At 37.3% G+C, this 23,372-nt stretch overlaps 1 protein-coding gene across 1 annotated transcript in view; it reads right to left on the bottom strand.

The window, feature by feature from the left end:
* Positions 1-7,099, bottom strand: part of CTNNA3 (catenin alpha 3) — a gene marked incomplete at its 3' end in the record, with an annotated part of 517,670 nt that extends 510,571 nt beyond the window's left edge. Inside the window, exon 1 of the mRNA XM_082002095.1 lies at positions 6,993-7,099. Within this exon, the coding sequence (XP_081858221.1) occupies positions 6,993-7,094 (102 nt within the window). The 5' untranslated portion in view covers positions 7,095-7,099. The remainder of the gene's footprint in view (positions 1-6,992) is intronic.
* Positions 7,100-23,372: the final 16,273 nt, after the last annotated feature.

Here is a 23,372-nt window from a genome sequence, read left to right as displayed (position 1 = left end):
CATTAACCCTGATGCAAACTCCTGACACTGCTTATTTTAAAGTTTCCTCATGATTAAAAAAAAAAAAAAAAATTTAATGCTATCTAAGGAGGCTTCAGCCAAGGCAGGAATTACAATCAGTGCTGAATCTTCCCATACTTCCAGCTTAAATCTCCCAAGTTATGTCAGAAGCAAACACCCAAATGAGTGTAAATACATTTCAAAATGCTTTGTCTTCTTAAAAGGAGGATCACAGTGGTCAGAACTCAGCACTTCAGAATTCTCTGGGGGGCTCTCAACATTAAAATTGTACATCATTTTACCCAGAATGTAGGTTTACTGCAGCTTTGTCCAAATTACGGTTTTAACAATGTACTTCAACAACCATAAAGAACTTATTTTTATATAGCATCCCACTCCACATTCCTCATCATCCGAGCACAGCCTCCACATTTCTAACAGCATGTTTCTAACAGACTATTCTCTACAGCATTGCTTAAGCTGTCACACTAAGGAAAGGCTCCTAAAAGATTTTAAAAGTGTTATATAGATATTTTAAAACATAATTTATTTTCATTAACTTCACTGATGTTTTTTAATCCTCCTTCTATTCTGCTCTCTGCGCTAGAACATGGATAGTATAATACGAAGTACAGATCTAGTCTTGGAGCTCATATAATTATATGTATATAATTGCTTCATTTTATTTAATAAAATGGCATTCAAACCATCAGCAATATTGTATAAGCAACGCAAAAGCTGTGTATGAATTTCTCACTCCAGCAGGCAAATTTAGCTAATGGCTGCAGTACAGCTTGTGGTTTGAGCTGGTGTATGGAAAAGGGCTCCACTCACAGGTATATAATGAGAATTGTGCTAGCTGTGCCCTAGCTCACCTTTGGATCTTGTCCATGAATTCATGCACTTTAGTGCTTTTCATGAATCAGTACTTTTAAAAGTAACTGACAAACATCCTCTGGGAAGCATTTCTATAAACAAACCTTTGAAAGACAAAAGCCCTGACCCCTACATCGTTCATGTGGAATTTTGGGGGAAAAAGGACCAGCTACTTGACATCGACTGCTGTGGCATGTGACAAGGGAGACAGCAACATAAATAACTCTGGCTCAGATTGTTGAAGAGGGTTTGGGTATTTTTCTGACTGTGGCTCAAAGAAGGTAAATTAAATTGTTAATTGCACATAAATCAGCCATCTTGTAGAGAATGCACTGGGAATATTAATCTTAACATCTTTTCTTTTTACAAACCCTCTAACATTAGTTCTAGAACATTTAATGCAGTTTCAATGATCATATTTTTAAAGGAGGTAAAGAGATTGTAGGCTGATACTTCCAACAGGAAAGGCATAAGACACTGTAAAAAATTGGAAGCTGCCCCAAAAATCTATCAAGTAGGAGACATTTTTAAAGTGTCTTAACTATTTAATCACCATTCCCAGAAAATAATACATTCTATTTCTCAGATTTTTTTACTGTAGTCTCCTTTTTATGTAAAATACCATCCTATGTACTGTTCATTCATGTGGTTTGGAAGAGGAAAGGAAACAAAAAAAATGGAAAAATATGAAAAATAATAACTCCTGCAGGTGAAAATTCTTGACTGTAAGGTCCTTTACCTTCAGCATCACTGTCAGGAAATAGCAGAGGCAGCTTCTGATCTCAAATACAAGTCAAAATTTGATAGGTAGTGCTTGTCTCATGGAGATTAAGAAATACAGAAGAACCACTCTGAACGCTCTAACACAGAATCTCCATAAGAAATGCAAAAACTTTATGCGGATCCTATACAGAAAGAATTGAACTATGCAGTAGTTATATAGTGCGCCCTTTTGATCCATAGGCAACAACATAGCTTGTACTGTAGTGCCAGAATACACAGTCAACATATCATTATAAGAAAGACACATCCCCACTAATCCTGCTCATACCCGACTACATTTCCCAGATATTAACACCTTCGTATTGCCATATACAGCAGGTCTCCCAGCATTCAGTGGAAATCATTGTCAAGAGGTTATTTTGTATCTCTGGTAGGAGCAACAGAGTTGTGCTAGAGGCAGAAGGGGTTTTTTTAAGTGAGATTTTCAAGCCTATATGCCACCACAGTAGGATAGTTGAATCGTGTTGTTGTTGCCTGTTGTTGCCATAAATATATTAGGCTGAAGGGGTGGGATTTATTCCAAATACTGAATTCCTAAGGAACTGTGCAGCAGTTCTTCCAATGCTATATTCAGTTCCTAACAGCCCTTACAATCTTCTAATATTGCAGTAGTTAAAGAAACAATGTCTTAGTACGTCGAGTATCAAAAGATTTTGTTCACCTTTAATATTAATATAAAAGTGTTTTAAAGCAATCATAAAACATTCTTTTTCATTTAAAATTTAGCTCGCTGTAACTGCAATCCCTAGACACTTAAAAAACAGACATGAACTCAGTGATCTAATGACAACAGCAGAACCCCCTGCTCACTGTTTCAAATCCAGAGTATTGCCCATACAAATAAATACTAGTTAATCACTTTCAGCATGCATAAAGTAAACCCACCATACACAGAACTAAAACCAACAACGTATGTTTTCCATGCGAGCAAACTTTTGTTCGTGTGCATGACGGGAGAATAAATGCCTTTCAACTTGCCTGTTTTTCATCAGTGATGCAAGGGACTCTAAAATACATGGATATTCATACGTATTCTGTAAAACTTGCCTATCTCTTGCAGCCATAAACTTTCCTTAGCTTGTATGTATGTATAAAATATAAAAAGAGATGGAAGCAAGAGGTTTGGCAAAGAAAAGCTCTACAAATATTTGCTTATGTATACATACCCACACACAGCACATATTTGAAGTGTGTGTGTATATACGTAAATACATAGAGAGCTTTAGATACAGTATCCAAATAAGTGGCAAAATTACAGCTTATATGACTTACAATGACTGCAAAGGCAGTTATGAAGTGTTTCCTGCATGAATTAATGAAGCTATATGAATCTCGTCAAGTCATATTTTTCAAAACTTCTACTTGTATGTAAATTCAAAAGGAAAAAAAGCCTTATAATAGCTTTCTACAGTAGCAAATTTATACCTAGCCATAACTGTAATCATTACATAGTACAGCAAAGAGATTAAACAGCCTTCAGTCTCTGACGATGAAATAGAACAAGAGGATATTTTCCATTACATTAATTGTTATATTTTGTGAGTAAATCCAGCACAAGCATGACAAATAGTAGACATCAGCTATGCAAATGAAAATGCTTTATGATCTACTGATTGCTTCGCTCTAATTGCTCCATGACAGAGTACATCTCTGATAAAAGCCCAGAATTAAGGAAAGATGGTTTGTCCGACCACGTACCCAATTTACATCAAGGCAGCTGTCACCTCAATGATGTCAATTTTGGCAACTACCATTTTCAATGTGCCAGATGCATTGATAGAAAACTTTACCGAAAAGCCCTCCTTTCAAAACTAATGTCCTCAAAGCACCTGGAATAAAACTAAGGCTACAGACAGAGGGAACCCCTTCTGGTGAGGGGACAATTGGACAGGATTAAAGAAACTTTTCTGCAATATGCAGAAAACAGAGTGTGCCTAGTAGTACATCCCCACGAGGGTACAGTTTACAAGGTTGGACACAGAATTAGGCTAATGCAGTTATGCCACTTCCAACATCCAAGTTTCTGTCTGCAGGGACCTGCACAGCACTTTTTGAATTTACCACCCTGGGTCAGGCCACTGTTTGGGACACAAAGAGAGAAATGCAGTGAGACTGCTGCCCCTGCATCCCCCAAACATTGTAATTTAGGGACATTGTTTTATTCCAAGGATGGAGAAGTTGCCAAGTCAGTGAAGGTTTTATACAAAACAATGCGTTGCACTGTTTTCACAGTTTCAGAGTAATCACCACAGCCAACTGGAGATTGCAAGGAAGAGATACAATCTAGCAAAGCCCATATAGGCTAGTTTTGCCTTCATTTTCTCTTATATTGATGCCGTTAATCTAATGACTGCTCTAACACGCAGGGTAACTGGCTAGGACAGACTTCAGAGAAGTTCAAACACTTCCACTGCCTCTTTCCTACCAGAGCATTACAAGACTATTAAATATATATATTAGAATGTCAATCTCAAAACAAAGTCCAACTGTGTTCAAAGCAACAGCTGCTAAGTGAATCAGGCCAGAGCATAATACTATTCATTTTTATCTGTGACTGGTCTGACTCTCCTTCTAATCATAGATCAGTTTTCATTTTTTCATTTATTGCTTTTCCAGGATCACAATCATCCTTCATTGAGTATTAGTTTTAATCCCTGCTTTTGTATTTTCAACGTTTTTCCTGTCTCCTTCCCACTCAAAATGCAAGTTTCCCTTCCACAGTTCTGTTAGAAAATAAACAAAGCATTAAGGTTGAGAGGAGTAAAGACAGCCAAAATCATATTCTCTTTGAACCAAAACATTTCCATTTTTAACAGACTCCAGCTTTTCAAAGATGCTGAAGAAGAGCTTTAAAATTAGATGGTTTCTTTGTTTTGTTCTGGAACTGTATTTCTTTGTTTTGTCAGGTTTCTTTTATCCTGCAAAACTCAGCCCAAAATTTACATTTCTTCATCTCCTCTAAAAATATGCACAGTGTTGCAGCTGCCTGAGCACAGTCTGACCTACTGGTATACAAGAGAAGGTTTTAAAATGCAGTCTGTCAAGACGTCTATTACTACTACCCTGAAACTAACTTTATAATCCATGCATATCTGATACTCCAGCTTGATGACTTCCCACAAACCACTGAACTGTTAACTGAGGTTTTATACACTGTCAGTCACACCCAGGCAAAAATCAGACAAAATGAATGAGAGGCAGCTCAGTTAATAACAGCTGGAAATGAAGTAATGATAAAAACGTTACTTTATGAAGAAAAGAATTTTCCAGAAGGCACAAATGAGTAAGGGAGGAAGAGAAGATCAAGTCAAAAATAAGAAAAGAAATTCTGAAGATCATGAAAAATGAATAAAAGAAACTGGATAAGTTAGGAAGTGGCAAAAGTTTCAAACAGGAAAATACTTTACTTGTTAAAGAGAAACTTATTTCAATGAATTAACTGATTTCTAAGAGCAACTTTTCCTAGAACTGTTACAAAACATGATCAACACCTCTTTGCTTTTCATCATTTTATTGTCCTCATCTTTCATCTCTGTATTCTTCTTCCCTCCAATCATTATGTGCTGCCTCTAATTATGATCTGACTGTTCCCCTGTATCTGGTCACCACCCTTTGGCAAGCCTAGGGAAACAGCATGCAAAGGACTAGCTCCCAGGACAGAGAAGGAAAGATGTCATCAGAGCAGTGTGTGTGAAAAGAAGTCCATTCCTGGAATAACAAAATTTACCATGTATCTAAGCTTGGATGAGTACAGTCAATGAAGCCCATGAGTTGTATGAGAAATAACACTTTTTCCTCTAATAGCTGTCCAAGTACAATAAGAATTCTTTCATTCATAATTAAAATTATTTTCTTTATCTCTTTTTGTAAAAATAGAAGAGTTGCAAATTGAAAAAATTGAAATAATATAAAACTTGGTAGATATGTCCCTACCTTTTTCTAATAAGCTGTACACCCCCAATTCCTACATGTATATAAACAGAGTAACAGCCAGAGTACAGTATTCAATCCGGCTTTGCTCTATTTACCAACAGTTATCCTCCCAGTATCAGTTTTGTTTGCTGATTGTTAACATAACCTATTAAACAAAAAGTTATTGTCTTGTAAGAGGCATTCCTCAAAGAGCTTGGACAGATCTTAATCAACCAGCCACTGGAAACTACTTCATAGCCATCATACCTGACCATCTTCACAATCTGAAAAACAACAAAGTATTCTCTGTACATTAGCAAATTAATGAAAATTCTGAATGAAGTCACACCTTTCTGTACCTGCACAAACTGCAGCCAGAGCAGTGACAAACATATAAACATACCCTCAGGCACCAGGAAAAGAATACTAAACAAGCAGTGTACAGCTCTGAAAGTAGTTTGATCTACATCATTCTGGCAAGGCTGAAGGACAACGATAAGCTGGCATCCTTGTGCGATGTGTAATTGACCAATTAAATCAGGTACCCCAACATCTTTGTTCTAAGCACAATGAAGAGAAAATTCAAAACAGCTTGAGCTTCAAAATAGAAGATGCCCTTTCTGTTCTTTACCCTGTAACATATTGCTACAGAGATCTTTTAACACTTTCTTAGTTATACACATTATTTGCAAAACGAGGTCAGGTCTTCAGGTAGGTCCCTTCCATTGTATTAAAAAGACATTTCAAATCCATGCCAAATATAGAGATAATGAGAGAATCTTTAACACACTAAGCACTGCACATTTAACCAGGGCATACTTGAAATAGAACTGGAATATGCAGTAAAATTGCTCCTCCTAAGAATAAAGTTTTATCAACAAACCTGAAAGCATTTTCGTAAATCCCTCAGTCCAAGTTTTCTTTAGTTGGAAGGAAAAGTACTAAAATAAGTTTATACACTATGCAGCAATTGCACTGTTCTTTGGGCATCAAAATGCAACAGAATGCAATTCTGTTCAAAATTCAGATAAAGAAACTCACCCACAGATTTCAAGGTTCTTCCACTCTGTCATCTACTTACAATATGAAACTTTTCATGTGTTGGAAATCCATTTGCAGCGTATTCTACATTTAAACATTCACTAAGTAATACTGTACAAGAGACTAGCTAGAACATACAACATTTGCTATGATGTACTTACTCTGTGGCATTTGCAAAAATGGAGTGCTGATATGAATGACCAGATCTGGAAGAAGACAGATCCCCCTGGACAGTTTCTGACCCAGAATAAACTACAAATACCTAAGAGCTGTGGGTATATATATTATGCCTTTCATAATAGTGTCCTTAGCCAAAGTTCTTCAGCCTTATTCCCTTCCCTCTTTGGTTATCCAGCTTATTTTCTGCAATACTAATATACCTGAATTATCAATGGTTCCAATAATTTCTCCACCGTAAATGTCTGGATCTGCAGATCCTGAGGATCAATTTTCAGTTTGATGCTTGGCACTTTTGTTGACATTTCACCTAGGTACAAAACACAAAAAATTGCAATAAGCAATTTTTAGCCACAACCACAGGTCTCATTGCCCTCTGTCAGAGCCCAGGGACTGCCAACAGGAGTACAGAATTACTTCCATAACAGGCTGAGGATTTCAAGAAAGAAAATTAATTTTTCTGATTCTTCATTTCTAAATTGTGAAAAAAATATGCAGATACTTGCAGAAACTGTAAAATATTAGATTTTAAGCATTTTAAGATTTGATTAATTTTAATTCCTTGTCTTCTCTTCCAGATTTCTAAATTGACCATATATTAAAAAATACACAAGGATAATTGCATTAGAAGACCTTTGAATATAAGTTCTCTAGTAGTCAATAAAAAGCTTTAAAGCAAAAGTTATCTATAACATTATTGAATTTATCACAGAACAAAAACATTAATACTATATGCACAATATCTATATCTTATTCCATGTGCCAAATTATAGTGGTCATAATAAGCACTTTAACAACAAAAATATACACAGCAGTCCTTAAGTCCTGGCAATTAATAGCAGGAGAAAGTGAAACATTTAGTTATTTTACATCTTGTAATAACAAGTATTTTCTAAGCGTCAAGACAGATTAAGTCAAGAATGCCTATTACTGAAGTCAAGATGGAAGTAAAGCTAAGTAAGGTCTTTAAAGGAAATAAATTATTCATTGGGAGCTTGGTCCAAAGTCCACTGATGTTAATTTAAGGGTTTTCACCCGTGTTCACTGGGCCATGGTTCAGGCCTTTAGCCGCAGTGAAATGTGTGTGTGCCAACAAAGAATTATAGCTGTGCTTTAGTAGGAATGCAACTGATTATTGTCCCAAAATAAAAGACATTTTAAATTTTCCAGTAACTTAACTTCCCATAAAACATAGCTCAGCAAAGCCTTTTTAGCCAATAAAAACTTCAAACACACAAATAATGGATATCTGTCCTTTTTAAGCAGGACTTACTACAACCATTGCTGCTGTATAATAAAGTAATAAGGTACTGCAATTGTGCAGGCTAAAGAGATATATTGTCACCTTCCGGTGAACCTAGCATTGATTTAATACAACACAGTAGGTTTAGGGTTTCTATAGCAAGTTGTGTAGAAATGTATGCAAATTGTTTATCACAGAATAGTTGTCCACATTTCACTTGCAAGCAAAGATAATATGAACGATAATTAAAGAATTAAGGTTAAAGGTAATTTAGGGTTTTGCCATTCTTAGTAGACTTTATACAAGTGCCAAGTTTATTCTTTTATTACAAGCTATACTAGCCACAGCCCTAAGTTCCCACGGATTCAGCTGCATACAGACTGGTGATAGCATACATAAAGAACTCATTTTTCAGTTTCAATTCCAAGTGAAAAGAGAGAGAGAACAAAAACTTGAGATCAGACTGATCAGAATTACACTCTTCTTTCCACGGAAATTAATAAGAGAACTCTGCAAATGTCAATGCAAATTATTTGGCCATATTTTACACATTTAACTTTTAGATACTTGTAACAAACCCCAAGGAAATAAAATCTGAGACTCCCAAAATCACCAGTGTCAGTGGTTCTCTTTCTGCCCAATGAATCCTTAAATAGGATACTCCCAAAGTTTTTAAATACTCCTGTTTAACTTATCCCTCTGTTTGAAGGGAACTGAGCTCCCTCATCATTCCTTGCTTCAAAAACAAGTGGTGACTGCTAGTCAGGAAAAGGACTGCAGACCATCTGCTAGCTCAAACTGTTATGTATCCTCCCTCAGTGGCTGAGGTTGTAGCTATGCAAGTGTACAGACCACACCTCTTATTCACAAAGACTCATTGCAGCTGTGAAGAAGTGCTTTGAGATGGATGACTCCATACCTTCTGCTGGTTCTGTTTGACTCAATGTAAAATAGTTATTTACTCACTGAGTTCAGAACAAAACAGGCTGAAAGCACAGCATAGCTGTAGAGGCTGGTGGTTAGGGCACACTACCAGAAGGCAAAAATATTTTGTTTCCAAACTTTGCTTAACTAATATTTTCAGAATTTCAGGCCAAGGAAAACCACAAGAGACAGAACACATCAAAAATCAAACTCAAAATATCTACAAGCACATTCAACATAATAAAGATCCTACTGAATCAGATCAACAGTCCATCTAGCCCAGTATGTTTGTTATGGTCAGGCCATCAATTCTGGATAATACACTATATATGGAACAAAGCAATAAATAAGGCAGGCTCTTTCCATCTGCTGTTTATTGGAGGAATCAACAAGAGAAATTCACAATCACCCAGAGGGCTTCATGCAACTACAACTTAGGTTACCATGGAAGTGCAACACCTCCTGGTTTCTTCATATCATGCACATAACATCCTTGGTGAGCTGAGCCCTGCAGCAAGAGCTTATTCTTACAGCTCAGTCCAAAGATATGCCCACTGTGTACTCATACAAGCAGGTTCTTCTGATTTTTGGTTTGGTTTGGTTTTTTTTTTGTTTGGGGAGGTGGTAGGTTTTTTTGTTGTGGTTGATTGGGGTTTTTTAGTTTTACCTATCATGATTCTTACTGTTAATACCCATTGGTTCTTTATATATGGAAACTAAAAACAAAAGTAAAACCAACTTCTCAACCATATAATTCATTGGAAATACACTAAGTATACAATAATGTAAGTAAAGTCTGCAAACTTCAAGGGCATGAGGTCTAGTACAAAATGCAATCTCAAAGGGCCAACTCCTATCAACTGCATCATTTCATTGAACAATGAATATTCAGAAAGGTTCTGTGACTGCAAACTAGGTTAAAATTCAAGCTTTCCTATAGCAACAGCTATATAGTTATTTCCAGCAACATTTGTTACACTAGCAAGGGAGCAATCAGTAAACTGGAAGCCAGGTTCCCACTAACATTCAGACCTCCACCCAATCTCTTGAATTAAAGACAGCAAACAGGAAATCCTTTTTAACCCATTAAAGTAAGCTTTCCTGCAGTACTAATAACTTGCTCTGAAAGCCACAAATGTCCATCACTCACATCCCTGCTCTTCTCAGTTAGCTTTAATTCCAAACTGCATTGCTATTTAATAGCTTCTTAAACTGCCTATCCGATAATAAGAGTAGTGCATGCACTTTTGGTCGACACTGCAGCGTCGGCAAAGTGTGTCATGTCTGTGCCTACCTGCCAGCATGTTGGTGCAGCCGATGAACATACAGCAGAGAAGCACCCACACTGCTGAAAACCTTTCTGCTGTGTCCACTCCTGAATCAAAAAGCCTTTTAATTCACCAAGATATTCTCCTACAGCTTTACTGGCATTGCATCAAACCACATCATTTCACACTCTTGAAAAGACAGACTTTTTTTTACCATGTGCAATTTGCTGGTTCTTTAAATCTTTGGCCAACACTTCAACAAATCTGCCTTTTATTCACATTAAAGGGTTTTTTTTGATTTTTTTTTTTTTATTATTATATTGCTGGTTAACAACCCTTTTCTTTGACATTTCCACAAGCCTCCCAGTATACAGGTACTTCTCAAAATCCATCACAACAGTTGCAAATAGGTGGTATTCATTGTGCTGTGAATTTTTTTCTGGTCAAGACATACATCAGTTGCAAGGGGACAGGTAAGACTTGGATGGAGATAGCATTGCATGCTTCTACTGAGATTTGAAAACAAAAAAAATCACTAGATTATTTTCAGGTTAATTTTTCTGCAGATACACTCATGCTTTAACTTCGCAGTGGCTTCCCCTCAATTCCTTGATATGAGGCTGTTAGCAACTGCTTTACTCAAAATTCAGAAATAAAACCTTTGCTGCTGACTGCAAGAGCTGCTCTCCAGCACAACTTCCTATACTACAGGTCATCTACAATGATCAGATCTTTTCTGAAATTTGGCAGATAAAAATGCAGTTGTAATTATAGTCACTTCCTCTTATTAGAGATCAGTGGCCCAGAATCCCACCACCAAGTGGTCTCAAACTTGAGAAGTGTTGCAAATCCAATCCCATTTGTGCAGGTCAGAAAAATGTGAATCCATGTGCTGTGACTTTCTCTTTTCTCAGTTTTTGGGTTGTTTTGGGATTTTGGTTTTTTAACCTTAGCACATTGTCTACCATCAGCATTTTTATTCTTTGCTTGAGCTCTGGCTCCACTGGCTTTTGAACTCAACAACAGCTTTTTAGTCTTGGGTCAGTCAGGTCCATAACTTATCATTAACTGAAAGCCAACTGCAATTATTGTTTCTGAAAATTTCAATTATATTCTAAGGTATAAATAACCTACTTAAAGGCACTTGCTGATCTAGTCTTTTTTGTTTGTTTTTTTAAGTAAAATTCTAATGCTTCCTGAAATATGAAAACAAGCTTGCAAGCCAATGCAGTGAAAACTACAAAATCTTAAATTATTTTGATACCTTGATTACATATTTTTAACTTACCAGGCTCTCCTTACTGCTGTTTACCATGTTAGCTAATCAGTATTTAAATAGGATTTTTTTTGTTGTTTTAAATCAAGGCAAGGGCAATACATAATAGAAAAAAAAAAAATATACAGCCAGTAAAGACCATTCTGCAGTTTTCTCTGATACTTTCACTTAGAAAGTGAACTTCAGTCCTTCCAGACCATCTTCATCAATACAACAAATTTTGGTGCTTGCCTCAGGAATAAATGAGAATCACAGTCCATTTTCTATTTTTTTTTTAAATGCCTATGCCCACTCCAGTATAATATGCCCTCTAATTACAGTAGGGATCTTGACTGCAAGGTATTTTGGTAAAAGGATGTTATAACCTCACACTCAGTTATATTAACCTTTACAGTAGGCAATTTCAGCACTCTAGACCAGCAGCTCTTACAACACTTAGGATGTTAAGCACGTGTCACACGACACAGTTCTGTCTCAGAACAGCCAGAAAAGCAACCACCTGCACACTACTACCAAGTGCTACAAACTTTAAGATAATGAGAATTTTGTCTTTTCAGCAGATGTGTCCAAACTGAAAACTGCTGAGTGTTTTGGTATAAGAAATAAAGGCACAGGAAAAACCGTGAAAGTCTGTATCCATCTGCAATACCATGTGAACATAGTACCTGCAGCTTTTAAAGAATCTATAAGTACACCGTATACAGACATAGATAAACTAATTAGTGTCAGAAAGCAGAGCCAAAGATATTTTGTATAAATTAGAAAATGTTAACTTTAGAATCCATTTCCTGCTATATCATTAGAAAACCAATAGCACATCACTCACCTATCCTAGAATAGATATGGTCCATATTCAGCACTAAAGCAACTGTCTATGTAATTTCCTTGTGTTAGGAACTTCAGTGCAACTGCTATGGCTCACTATTTGGCTTCCAAGGCATCTGCAAGGGACTGCCTGACAAGCTCTCCAGTGTATTTCAGGATGACTGACAGGACACAGTGGCTGCTGGAGGGGGTGCAGGGGGATGGGCATCCTTAAAGCTATATAGTAGAGCATAAATATGTCGAAAAAATTTAAAGTTTAAAAGCTTTTGAACAATTAGATAACATGAAACATGTCATTATTGATACTTCTAGTGCTTATTCTCATAGTTTTCAGCACAGCTACTGCTTTTCCATACATTCTGATTGTATGCCAACTTCTATCTCAAGGCAATGACTCAGTCTCAGACTTTTGAGCTGGACAGCAAAGGGATTCATAAGGCTCTCACCCAGTAACTTGGCATCAAATTTGTTTTCTTTGGTTTTTTTCTTTGCTATTGTATGTTACACTACACTGACATACAATATATTATCCTATCAATTTCATAAAATACACAACAGGCCTATTACCTTCAAAAAAAAAAGGGAAGACAAGAAAAAAAATATTAAAACAAAGTAGTTTGGATTAGTATTTTTGAACAAGATACGCATGGACAGGACACCTGAGGACTTCCAAGATGTGAAACGTTGCTGAGAATATTTAATAGAATGTTTTATTATTTATTCTTAACTTCAATATTTATTACACAGATTCATCAAATCAGTGCCAACACCACTCTGGGAATAACATTTGTTAATCCTTTTGCTGCAGAGTTAGTATAGCAAGTGCAAAAACAGGTTTTATAGAAGCCACAAAAACAGTCACTGTGTTTTGCTCTAGTCCTCTAGCTGATACATGAAATAGGATATTCGGAATGCTAAAATGTATTAGTTCTGTTTGCAATAGAACAGCATGGCCTTTCTTTGCTTGAAGACCTGCTGTACTTTGTGGGACAGACCATGCCCTGGAATGGAGCAATACCTCTGACACCTGGGAAGGATATGGCCCATTTAACACCAGGGAAAACCTACAATGCACCTGCCAAATTATTTAAATTTCCATACAAAGCTGTCAGGTTACACTCTAGCCACCTCAGATTTTACCACTAGTAACAGGAAACACGTCTGTTCATGCAACGACACCCAGATGAAAGGAGAGCTGGAGAACTGAAGAAGGTGGCAAGATTCAGATCCACTAGTAACACTTATTCACTGAAGGCTACTTTATTTAAATAGGCTTTGCATTTAGGTGTAGATTTGCAGTGAAGTAACTGGAAGATAATTTTTAATGCTGAGAGAAAAAAAAAAACACACCATGGTTTTTTTACATTCCCTTTTACTTCCCTCTCTGTCTACTTTCTCCCTAGAGCAAATTTTTAATCCATTGGCAAACTTCAACCACATCCAAAAAGCAGCTGAAATTCCCAAGGACACAAGATTTCCACCAAGTTCTTCAATATCGTTCTCAGCAGAGAGTCATATATCACCCCTTACAATGAATCTACCAAGGAAGAGAACGCAGCGCAAGCCTAGTTCTTACCGGATAACAGAGAATCCATATGACAAGAAACAGGTTATGACTAACCTAACAGCATGAAAAGTTTAATTAAGGTTTAAGGAAAAAAAAAAAAAAATTAGATGGGGAAAGCATTACACCTCAATGAACTTGTCTCATGCAGACTAGTGAGACAGCAAACGATTCTTCCCAGCCTTATAACATTCAGAACATGTTCTCTTTCCCTCATTTAATAGTCATGCCTACTTTTTCTACAGTGCATTCCATCAAAGCATTTTTTAAAGAACAGGTCATCTTCCAATATCACTTAAGGAAATAGAGTCACAGAGGAAAAATTACTTAAGATCACACAGAATGTGGGATGCAGTGCTGCAATGCAACCATCTAGTCACTAGAGCACCTTACTCACATTTTCTTCAACTAAGGCCAATAAACAGGCTAAGAGCAGCAAAACGATTCCAAATACAGTTTACACTATAAACCTAAAGAATATAATCTAATCTTTCATACTCATGTCAAAGTTACTCAGATACTAGTATTTCTTATTCTTAGTAAGGTCAGCGAATGCATTCTTCTCCCTTAAACGTATTATCAAAATTACTGCCTTGGCTGAATGCATGCACTTCCAGAGAGTTGCAACACACTGGCGAATTCTAGGAGACATTCCAGCAAAGGTGTGAATACTCTGGTATGACCAGCTACAGAACTTTTGGCTTTACACTAGCATGCCAGACTCTGCTTTTCAACCAGCAGCTACCCAAAAATGTGCATTATGGTCCTGAGCCTACAGCCACAACAAGGAAAATCTTCTCCACTGAAGTGTAACCATGGAAACTTGTGAATCTCACAATACTCTCACTATATTAGCAGTAAACTAAGTAATTCCACCAATATCAATGAAATTCTAGTGGATATACACCATTACGGGTAACAGTAGAATCAAAACAACTCCCGCTTGGTTTAGAAATGCTTTACCAATCCTATCTTCATAACACTTCTTCCAGTTACATATTTGCAGGTTCTGGAGTTTGGCCTCGGAACTAGAGTTCTAATATTTAAGATACTGAAAAAGCATTTACTTCAAAAAAGACAAAACAGAAGGTGGTGCGACATCAGATGGCAGCATTTCATTCAAAAAGAAAATGTTTTCATTAATAGTCTTTAGACTCATTTCAAATTCTTAAAAAAGAAATCCTTTCACATGAGTCTCCGTGCTATTTTCACTGCATGCACTTTGAGCAAAGAACAAGGACCTCTCTCTATTTAAGTGGCATACAGCTCCTACATGGATGGCTATCCTCTGCTGGTAATGATAGGTTAAGAAGGTCTGGCTCCATGCCTGCCCTTTTGTTATCACTTTTAAAGTGTTCCTATCTCTATTCAGAACCAGAGACTGTGTTTAAATAAAGTTCAAGTTGACCTTCCACTAAAAATAGGAACTTGTTCAACTCATTAAAAAAAAAAGAAAAGAGACAACAAAAAAATTTCCATGTTGTGCCACTAAAAGGTTTTTAAATATTGTTTGTGTTAGATGCAATACCCTCATTTCCCTTTTTTGTTATTTGCTAAGGGTTATCTATTGCAACAGTATACTATACTATTTTGGTTAACAAACATCTCTTACTCAGTTGCAATGAGGTAAAAACACAAGTTTTTCCCTTTTCTTTGTAGAGCTGCTACTGTTGCCAACAGATTTTGTTGTTTCATACCCATGCATTCCTGCAGGATGCTTCACTATCAGGTATCATTTTATGCAACTGTTTTCAAATTGATATAAAGGTTTGCATTATTTGTTTTGTCCAGTAAAATTCTATTTCTCTGCTGCCTACAGACATGCACAAAATCACTCCAAAATTAAGGGCTGCATATGCAATCACTCCTTGCTAAGCATATACTGAGATATGCATGAAAAAAAAAAGAAAAATGGTTCTCAGAAACTGCATAATATTGAATGTTGGCAAGCAGCTAGTTAGGTAGCACCTACAAAAGCATAATCTAAAAAACAGGGGACAGAAAAAGTGTTTAAGCAAAACCATAACCCTGCCATGCCATGCCTGTATACATGGGCAACCCTCTGACATGCAGACTAATTCTTCCAATGGGGCTCCTGGTGCTGCATGGCACCCTGTTTCCTCTATCAGCTCAGACAACCAGTTTCAAATCAAAATGTGGCTCAGAAGCAAAACCCTACTTAGTTGATACATCGTTTCTGGTCTTCAGAAAAAGACTAAAGATATTCCTGCCCATTTTTACCTCCACTCTCATTCCAACTCAAAAGGATTTGGCTAAAGAATATTCCAAGGTGGAGTAGCTTTCTAACATGGCCAACTGATTAGGAATACGAGAGAATAGCAACAATTCATTATGCGTTTTTTTCTAAATGCCTGTCGTCAGGCCTAATTCTTTGCGGCTGGATGTCTTTTGGGCTTCAACAGCTCTGAACATAGCTCTTGTCTTTAAGGAGGGGAATCCAAATGGGGTTTATATAACAGAAAATTATATTAGTGTATATAGTTTTTGAAATATGCTGAGCGTTATAGTGAATGTAACAGCCCTCCATTACCCCTCATTTATAAACATATGCCTTTTATATTGTCAAATCAAAAATAATTGTATAAAATTGACTTGTATAGCAATTCAGTATTTTCAATGCTGAAGTGATAACGTACGTTTACGTAAACCTTCCTTGCCTTAGATGTAAAATCCAGCAAAGTACCAGGAAGGATGTTAAACTTTTTAAAATAACAGCATCCATACAACATTTTATCTTTCGTTTTCCAATATTCCAATATGGTTTTTCATATTTGGAAAATACACAAGCACATTGCACAACTTTGGCTACTGGCTTCAAGATGATCATGATGATTTAAAATACTCACAACATTTAAGAAGTCATGTTTAAAAGTTCTTTTTCTAGAAAAATGTTGGTTAAGAACGCCAGCTTTTTAACTCAAACTTTTGAGGCAACTGTTTGATTAAGCAATTTTAGTTCCATTCACAGCTTCATACTCTTTCTCCAAGTGGAAAACTCCGTTCATTCCTCTTCAATCTTACCTTTTGTATCAAGACTCTAACAGAGATCCTAGAAACAAACTGCTCTGTGAAGAACTCCTGTGATGCAGCTCGACTCCAGAGGCACTGACAGTGAGACGGCAAATGGTTGCCTGTCATTCCTAGTTTATGAGAAACAAAATAGGAGGGGAAGAGAGTCAAAATGGGGGGGGGGGGGGGGGGGGGGGGGGCCAGTACCCATTTGGGACCTCCTCCTAAACTGTTAGTTCCTGACTTCACTGACAACTTGCTGCTGAAAATATCACTTAAAGAAACCCCTTCTAGTCTTGCAAACATAATTTGGCACTGAGTTTTTAGAAGCTAAATCAGGCACCACTGAAGTCAAGGACAAAGTCTCCTCAGAAATCAATGAGGTTTAGGTTGAACATGAGAGGGGGAAGGGGAAGAAGGAAAGCAAAGCCCACTACTGTAAAACCCAGGTCAAATATAGTTGCAACATACACACCATAAAATTTCATACAAACCATGCTGTACATGACAATCTTTTTCATTTACCTTCACAAAATACTCAAAACATATTTCCAGATCCATAAACCCACATTTATAAGATTTTCCACCAAGGCAGCCATTTTAGAAACAGACATGAGTGAAGTTTTGCTAAATTTTCTATAATAGCAAATTTTAATACCCTGAAGTGTAGTATACAATAGTGCTCGTGTAAAAAAACCTCTGGAACTCCAAAAAGGCCTAAGTTGCTCAATATTTACATCTATTCTACTAGAGACTCTCTATTCTGCTGCTTAAGATCTTACTGGTCTTAAACCACTCAGTCTGAAAATTTGCATGAGGTCCATGTGTCAGGCTGAATTTTCTTTTTGGAAAATTTCAACCACAGCATTTGGCTATTTTAGTTGATTTAGAGGTAAAAAGGGCACAGGCAGCCTGAAGGCTGAGGTAATCTGACACCAGCTAACAGCATTGGAAAGGCTCAACTGGGGGGGGGGGGGGCACACCTAAGGAATGAGTACATATTGTGACTATTCACAGGTGAGGGAAAAAAGCAAGACTTGGACAAGCATAAGTGACAGTACTGAAATAGTTGGATGGAATGGAAAAAAAAAAAAATCTATCACAGTTGGGCCCTGTCATGCAATAGCCTACCGATTTCAGTAGCATCTTTTGCACTTAAAGCTGCATAGAAGAAAAAGATTTGAAAGTTTGACAAAAGTTGTATAAAGAACATCTTACAGAAGATTTTGTTCCCCTACAAAAGCATCAAATATTATTCATAGAAACTAAACACACTTTTCTAGGCAATATAGTAATTTATTATGGGGAAATGTACCTGGTATTGCCATGTTTAACTTACAATTTTACTCATAATCCATTCATAATTCCCAGAATTTTTTCAAGGTTCAACCATGAAAGATAATTCTTTCTTTGCTCACCTTCGACTCAGGAATTTAGAAGGCATGAACAACAACAGACAGACAAGAAAAGTACTGGAGTAAGAAAAATTTAATTTTCTGAGCACTATATTAAAACTATGTCATGCAATCCAAGTCTAAAACTTATTAACTGTAGTTTGTATTTCTCAGTATTTCTTAGGTCTCATTTACTTCATAAATGTTATTTGAAAGTTAAGAACAAACAAAAATGCAATTCAATTAACTGCAAAATTCAATATAGATACGCGGAGTTACGCAGATGATCCCTACTAAACTTTTTTTAATCATTAGATCTTTCTAGCTACATCAGCGCTTTGTTTATGAAGCAAATTACTACAGTGATGAACAGAGATACTCCTTATTTTAATAGGTACACTAAGGAGAGGTGTAGAAAATGCTTGTTTTATTTAAAGTTCTTTGTCCTGGCATTTGCGTTATCAAATCAGGAATGAGGCTCAGTTGTTTAAGTTAAGCAGCTAGTGTCATTTTAGGTACTGTAGAGTGCGCAGCATACAAGCTTCTAGGATACCACTGGCCTCCCATAGACTTCAATTATGTATGCCAGGGCTAGGTAAGGAGATGCTTTAAGAGGCCAAAAGTATCTAAAATGGCTCTAGACACCTATGCTCAGGCACCTGAATCATTCCCAAGTTATTTTTGTCTTAAAAAGATAGAGAGACTCAAACTTGGGTTTGACAAATCACCTGTGATACATTTAAAGTGGTAGGCACGTGTCATTACAAGTAAGCGTTTCAAATTTTGAAGTTATGCAGTACTGACTGCAAACACCACTGCAGTACCAATTCTTAAGTACCATTAAAATATTCCACACACAATATGTAAAAATATGTTAATGGTATGGATTACTGTAAACTACTATATCCTATACTTTTCCACCTCGGCTGTATTCCAAATTTCCTTAACAGCCTTCTTGTAAACTTGTCCAAGCCAACATTTGCACTCCATTAACTAGTCATAACTTCTTACCTCATAACTTCAGCTCTTGCTAAATTTAATCCTCTGACTTCTATACCTAGCACATCTTCCACTAACTTCACTGAGCAGTTTTAATCTGTTACGCAATCTTTTGCTGGTCAATCCAATCCAATGGCATCGACACAGAAAAATGAGTTCTCACCACAGAAACACCCATTATTTCCCTGTGAAAACTACATTAAAGTAATCAGAAAACAAAACTTGTTTTATATTTATTTAAGGGGAAAAAAGTGTACTTTTAGAGTTATTCATTTGTTCAAAGATTTCTGTCATTTTCTCTTACATTTAATAAATTCCTAAGTTAGGTGATCACTCATTCAGGTACTTACAGAATTCAGTAGCTTCTTACAGTCCAGGAGTTTGGCAATTCCTCTGACAAATTACAAGAGCTCTATATGCTGGAATTATTTTATTCTCTCATACCAAGGGAGTTTATTCTTCAGTTTTTTAAAACAAAATGAACCAACCAAGCAGCATATCCACTAAGCAATATCAAAAGGTTTAACCCAACAAAGAAAAAAAAGCCAAAAGCAAACAGACATAAAACCCTACTTCCAACGCTTCTTTTCCCGCCATTTTGCTCTCCACAGTGCTTGTTCAGTGGATTACTTCAGAAGCTCTGGTGATTTCAGGGCTGCAGTCAGAATTGGCAAGTTTTGAAGAAGGGTCTTGCCATCCCGAACCAATGAAAATAAGCACCTTGTTACAAAAGGCCCTGAAAGCACTCTCAAATTTTGCTGAGGCAATTGCTGGAAAAGGTTGAGAGGAGTATTTGCACTAACATGCCAGAAACAGGGCAGCAGAGGTGAGTGCATGCACTTCCCTGGCAAGATAAACAAAACCAGAGGACACTACACTAAAAGACATCTCTCAAAACCCCTATATTAAATATTTTTTTGCCTACTTACATACTTATACCACAGAAGTCAGTTTAAAAGTCCCAAAACAGCTCTGAGCATAAAGCAACCAGGTCCATGATACACCAGAGTATTACCATTGTATCTAGAATACCTCTCTCAGACACATCTTCTCTTCAGTAAGAAGGGACATTCCTATACCTCTTCTTTGCCCTAGAGTCTTCCAGTTTCTACATCGAGGGGGTCGTTTAGTCTCAACAACCTGTTGACAACACACGCTCCTGTTACAACCTGCATTGTAACATGCCCAGCTCCTTCTTTCCACCTGTCCCCCCTCTCACTCTCTGTCCCTTCTCCTCCTCCACAGGAGGACACAGGTACTCTCGCCCCATTACTTGAGGCAAGCACGAAAACCAACCCCGACAGAGGGCGGCCTGAGGAGGGGAGAAGCCCACCTCCGCCTCCTCAGCCCGCCCTAGCTCGCAGCCGACTAGCGAGCGGAACCACACGCAGCGCATTAACCGCTGACAGGCCAGGCGGAGGGATATCGGCCTCACCTCACCGCGGGACGACACTCAACGGCACTGCGCGCGCGCAGCTCCAGCGGTGGTGGCTCTCGCCCGACGGCCGCCTTCCCGCGCGCCCCTCAGAAGCACGCGGCCCGCTGAGGAGACGCTGCCCGTCGCTCTCCATTTGTACCCTGACAGGTAATGTGTAGAGGGAATCTCACTCTTTCAGCTCACAAAGTTATCAGCAAAGTTTCTTCTTTTGCACTGTGCGATAAACAGCTCTTGTTCCGCAGTTTGTTTGCGAACCTACCAAGAAAGCTGTTTCCCAAAACCTGTGAGGAGACCTGCCACCACAATGGCTCTTCGGCTCCCAGGGAGTGGGAAATGAAGTTTCCACAAACAGATACCATTAGTGGCAAATGTCCCTGTCAGTTCACTTCCTAGCGGTAGTTGTGAGAATTGAACATACAAATGTGCACAAAACCTATTTGTTTTTTTTAAGTTAAATCATTTTTTGTCAGTGCTCATGTATCACTCCTCCTGACATAAGCTATATTTCAGGTGGTAGGATTCCCTGTCTCTTTTACTAACTGTCATGATATTTTCCTTTGGTTCACAAGACAAGGTTCTGCTTTTATATGTTCTGTTATAGGACTCTGGATAGAATTTCCCAGATTTGAATGAGAGCTAGACCTAGTCAGACGCAGCACTTCCAGCAAAGCACGTTGGAACTTTAATATATGAAATTTTAAATGAAACAAGGTACACATAAGTAAGGTATCCATGTCTGCATTGGGCCGACACAATCTGTAATGCATCCCAGTCTCGGTCGCTGATCATCCAGGTTGGGGACCTGGCTGGTTCCCACCAGGGTTTCATACATCTCGTGTACCTGGATTTCATTCCCACAAAAGGCAAGTCAAGAAGGCTTAACTGGCAAGTGGCTGAATCTAGCCCCAACATAGCATCAGGGCATGGATGGAGTGTGTGACCACACCTAGGACCTTAGACTTACCCCTGTGTCTACCAGTACAGGTGTCATCATGTCTGCTTAAATAATTTAGACTACACTAGGCCAAAGGAAATTTTAAAATCAAATTCTTTTAAAAAAATCTTACACAGCTCTAATAACTTCTGATGTTAGCTGTCACCTGAATCACTTCAGAAATGAAAGATTTTTTTTTTCTTATAGACATCACATTTCAATATTCTGACTGTCCATTTGCTTTCAACTATTATCTGTAAGTAAATTCAGTAATTAGTAATTTCCCTCTCTTTTCAATTGCTTTACTAATTCATTTACTTCTAATGGAAGTACTGAGCAGAGTTAATATATTTCACATTTTTACATTATTATTTAATCAAACTTGTCAGAACTGTAATTGAATCCATAAGCTATAATTTTTTTTACAAACAATAGATGGTGTTATTTAATGAGACAACTCTCTAAAAAACAGACTGCTTACAAGGCACTACTTCCCATGCTGAGAAGCCATGCAGTATGAAATTATCAGTATGGAAGCTTAAATTGCAAAATTAGTTATACCACCATGAGCATCAGAAATGAAACAGCAGTGCCTGCAGTTCCTGAACCCATGTTTAGGTCTTCTCCGGATCCACACAAAGAGAAGACACAAATAAACCTCAAGACTTCTTTGCTTGAGGTTTATTTCTTCAAACTATCTTTTGGAATTTTCACCAGAAATATTTTTCATAAGTAGGGAATGTATGCTATAAAGGTGAGAATAACCAAAGGTCAAAAAAGATTAGAATGTTCATGGAGATCAAAGGTTCTCAAACAATTCTATAAAAGCACCTTACCACTGTGTTTCTCCACTTGCAGCCCACCAGCGGCAGAAATCATCAACAATCTAGACCTATTAAAAAAAAAATTAAACTTTTAACCATGAGTGCTAACATTTTATACCATAGCTTCTGTGCAACCAAAATGCTACCAGTAGGTGTCTAATTCGTAGATCTTTTAATATTGCATAGGAATGTATATGCTTAGTTTGAAACAAAAAGGACATTCAGCTGAAAGACCCATGGTAAATTGACTTTAAAGGATAATCAAAGTTCTGTCTATTCTATCTGTTACCGAGTTTTAGCTTTCCTACATTCAAGGTCTTATAATTCAAAATATACAAAGTGTTTGATTTTACATGTATAAAGAATTGCAGAGGTTTATTGCTACAATCTATCACTGAAGCTTATTAGGAATTAATGTTAGAGTGGTCATTTACCCAGGACAATTGCAACCTGTCAATACTACAAATAGATTTTATGTTTAGGCACAGATGTGTGTTTCAGGGTTAAGTCAACCACTGATCAACAGGGAGATTTTCTGATGAAGGGATTACGTCATAATCACCCACTATCTTATTTAAACTTTCTTCTAAAGCATCTGCTAATACGGAGGTACTAACACTAGATGCACCTACTGGTTTTACCCAATATCATAATTCCTCTGTATAATGACAATGATGAAAAATAGCCTGTAAAATTCAGAAAAATCACAGTTTTTAATTATAACTGTTAAACTCTATATGTTGGGGGGGGGGGAATCTGTCGAACTGGAAAAATACGGTGAAATGGAAAATGCGAAACAGTGTCTTGTATTTTAAGATTTGAATCATAAAAAAGGGAGCAACTCTAAATCAGAGTCTCCACGCC

This window comes from Phaethon aethereus (genome assembly GCF_964289735.1).
Source record: "Phaethon aethereus genome assembly, chromosome: 7".
Classification (NCBI taxonomy): domain Eukaryota; kingdom Metazoa; phylum Chordata; class Aves; order Phaethontiformes; family Phaethontidae; genus Phaethon; species Phaethon aethereus.
This window is presented reverse-complemented; position numbering and strand designations above follow the sequence as displayed.